Source organism: Microtus ochrogaster, chromosome 4 (assembly GCF_000317375.1).
Source record: "Microtus ochrogaster isolate Prairie Vole_2 chromosome 4, MicOch1.0, whole genome shotgun sequence".
Taxonomy (NCBI): Eukaryota; Metazoa; Chordata; class Mammalia; order Rodentia; family Cricetidae; genus Microtus; species Microtus ochrogaster.
In genome coordinates, this window is record NC_022011.1 from 27423249 (window position 1) to 27426547 (window position 3299).

Genomic DNA, 3299 nt, shown 5'->3' on the forward strand with positions numbered 1-3299 from the left:
ATCCCAGCACTCGGGAGGCAGAGGCAGGCGGATCTCTGTGAGTTCGAGGCCAGCCTGGTCTACAAAGGGAGTTCCAGGTCAGGCTCCAAAGCTACAGAGAAACCCTGTCTCGAAAAACCAAAAAAAGAAAAAAAAGAAAAAAAAAATCTGGATGTGGGCTGGAGAGATAGCTCAGAGGTTAAGAGTACTGACTGCTCTTCCAGAGGTCCTGAGTTCAAGTCCCAGCAACCACATGATGGCTCACAACCATCTATGAGATCTGGTTCCCTCTTCTGGCCTGAAGGTGTACCTGTATACATAATAAATAAAATCTTTTTTTTTTAAAAAAAAATCTGGATGTGGTAGCACATGCTTGAAATCTCAGAACTAAAGGGAGGCAGATCCCTGGGGCTTTTCTGCCACCCCAACTAGCCTAATGGGCAAGTCCCAGTTGTTTGAACATAAGCCTACACATTTAAGCTGGAACCAATAGCCTGAATCAGGCCAGGCCTCCCTGCAACTCTCTCTAGAAAAAAGTTAAGCAATCTACACTGTGACTTGACAGTTCTCTATTTATGGTGCCAAGCTCTTTGCCTTGCATGTTACACTGAACTAAATCACATGATCTGAAACTTACTGCCAGCCTGATAATTTCTTCATTCTTGGGATGTGCGAATTATGCAAGTGCTTAGAAGCCTGCGTTTTTTGGGGGGAGGGGGATTTTCAAGACAGGGTTTCTGTGTAACAAGCAGTCCTAGCTGTCCTGGAGCTAACAGATCAGGCTGGACTCGAATTCAGAGATTCACCTGCTTCTGCCTTCCAAGTGCTGGATTAAAGGCGAGTGTTACCACAGCCAAAGAAGTTCCTCTGACCTTCCCCTGGCAGTGATCTTCCCCTCTTTCCTTTTCTCTTAGTCTCACTCTTAACAGAACCGCTTTCTTTCCTTAAGGTCCCATAATGCTTAGATCTCCATATACTGTACTGGATGTCTAATGTTCTCTCTCACAGAGTAAGGCCCTCTCTCTTAATGAATGGCATCTTATAAAGGAACTAACTTCCTGGACCAACTGCTGCTGCTCTTCTTTCTCTTTATCTAGTACCAATGAGAGATCCTGTCTCAAGAAACATGTAGAAGTCAGGAGTGGTAATGTAGGTCTTTAATCCCAGCACTCAGGAGGCTGAGTTCATGAGTTTCAGAGCAGACTGGTCTATACGATAAGCTTCAGGCCGGCCAAGGATAGACAGTGAGACCCTGCCTCAAAAACAAAACAAACAAACAAACAAACAAACAAAAAACCCCAAGGTGGATGGTGTTCAGGCTGACATAGGCTCCACACATAAATGAGTATCACAACTAAAACACACAAACACACACACACACACAGAGAGAGAGAGAGAGAGAGAGAGAGAGAGAGAGAGAGAGAGAGAGAGAGAGAGCGAGCAGCCTCTTCCTTTGTTTCCAGATGAAATGAGGAACGAAGCAGCAAACTTAGGTACTGGAATACTAATACGGAGGTCAGTAACATAAGTCCTCATTCTCCAGCAGTGGGAACTAAATGGGGGTGGGGGTGGGGTATGTATATCATGAATTATGCCGTCAGTCCATCATGGAAGACCAAGACCATAGCCTAGAGGGTTCAGGTAAGACTGACTGTGAAGAACAAACAGAACAACAAACCACAGTGTCCTTGGAGGAAGATAAGTCAGCAGGACTGCCGTAGGCTGATAAATGCAGTATTGAGGAAAGGACATACAGAAGACAGGACAGTGTGAGACAATAAGGAAGGTTGTTACTCCAGTGTGCATTTACAGTGGCTGCACAATGGTACTTTCTGTCAGACCTCAGCCCTGATCATCACATGTTTCAAGGCCCCTCAAACACCTACCTGAGTGTTGGTAAAGACTCTGAAGATGTGCAGCTCTGCATCTGGGGCAAATCCCTGGCACTCCCTCATGCTGGCAATCACACCTGCAACAAATGTGCCATGACCCAGCCCTGCAGCCACAAGAAAAGAAGTCCTGTGAGACATCTGAGAATGCACAATGAGGTAGAACACTCAAAACCATGACCATACACTCCTGGTCTTGGAAATACATGAGCAGCCTCTGCTGTGGTATGCCCCTCATAGTCCCGACACCACTGTTCCGACTCTCCTTTGAGGGCAACTCCACTGGTAACCCTTCTCAGCAGCTACCTCCTTCTTCCTAGCCTCTACTTCAGCAAAGCTTCTTAGTACTTGGGCTTGACTGTGAAACCACAAGCCAGCTCACAAATATTGGCCTCCAGACCAAAAGCCCTGCCCTCATTTGACTGGGACCTACCATCATCCAGGGTCCGCTCATTGGTCCAGTTGGTTCTCTCCTTCACATTCTTGAAGTGTGGATGCTTCTCACTGAGCCCAGTATCAAAAACAGCAACCCTGACATTAGCACCTTATTCCAAAAAGAGAAAACAGCAAACAGTCATATTGGGAGAAATAATCTTTCTTGATCTCTACCCATAAAACACCATTCCTCTGAGGGAGCCACAAAAACAGGAAATCAAGGACAGGCCCCTGGAATAGGACAGAGCTCACAGGTTAAGTTCACATACTACTAAAAAACAGGGCTGTTCTGCTCTTGTCAGCAAAAGAAAGGGATTCTCACTTGTTCTAAGTTTCATCGCGTAAGCAACCTAGCAGGCGGCCTCCTATGATGCTGACTGTCCAAGTCCCTGGTCTGCAGTACACACCTGTGTATCCCATCTGCCACAGCACATCTGCCTGCAATGTCTGTGCAACCTGTCGAGGAATGGCTCTCAGCAATCGTCGACTTGAATGTCTTCCTGTTGCATGCCAGAATCCAGAGCCCAGGGAGAGACTGGCTCTTTTCAGGGGCCGTGATGACTGCCACTTCTGGCTCCATCGGGTTTCATTACATGGCACAATGGGGTCGGCTAGTGGCAAGGAAGAGCACAATCAGACACCAAGAGGACAGGCGCACACACCGTGCTCTAAGGCAAGGTCACCTTGAAATCATGTTTCAGAACTTTCCTCAAGGCAATCACAACTATGGGAATGTTCAGTTGCCATATTACACCCAAATGACTCTTACAATTTTAAAACGAAGGGAAGGCAGAAAAAGACTTATAGTAACTTTTACAGAAGCCCTGCTAGGGGTCATGGTTTTACACATCTGTAACCCCAACATTAGCAAGGCCGAAATAGGAGGATTACAAGTTTAAAGCTACCTAGGCTGGGGCTGGAGAGATGGCTTAGTGGTTAAGAGCATTGCCTGCTCTTCCAAAGGTCCTGAGTTCAATTCCCAGCAACCACATGGTG

General features: G+C 46.6%; 1 protein-coding gene across 1 annotated transcript in view; it reads right to left on the bottom strand.

Moving 5' to 3' along the window:
* The window catches only part of Mbtps1 (membrane bound transcription factor peptidase, site 1), a 56165-nt gene that overhangs the window by 34373 nt on the left and 18493 nt on the right, over nt 1–3299 (bottom strand). Inside the window, exons 4-6 of the mRNA XM_005345747.3 lie at nt 2711–2914; nt 2302–2412; nt 1866–1975 (exon numbers count right to left, since the gene is read on the bottom strand). Coding sequence (XP_005345804.1) covers nt 1866–1975; nt 2302–2412; nt 2711–2914 — 425 coding nt within the window. The remainder of the gene's footprint in view (nt 1–1865; nt 1976–2301; nt 2413–2710; nt 2915–3299) is intronic.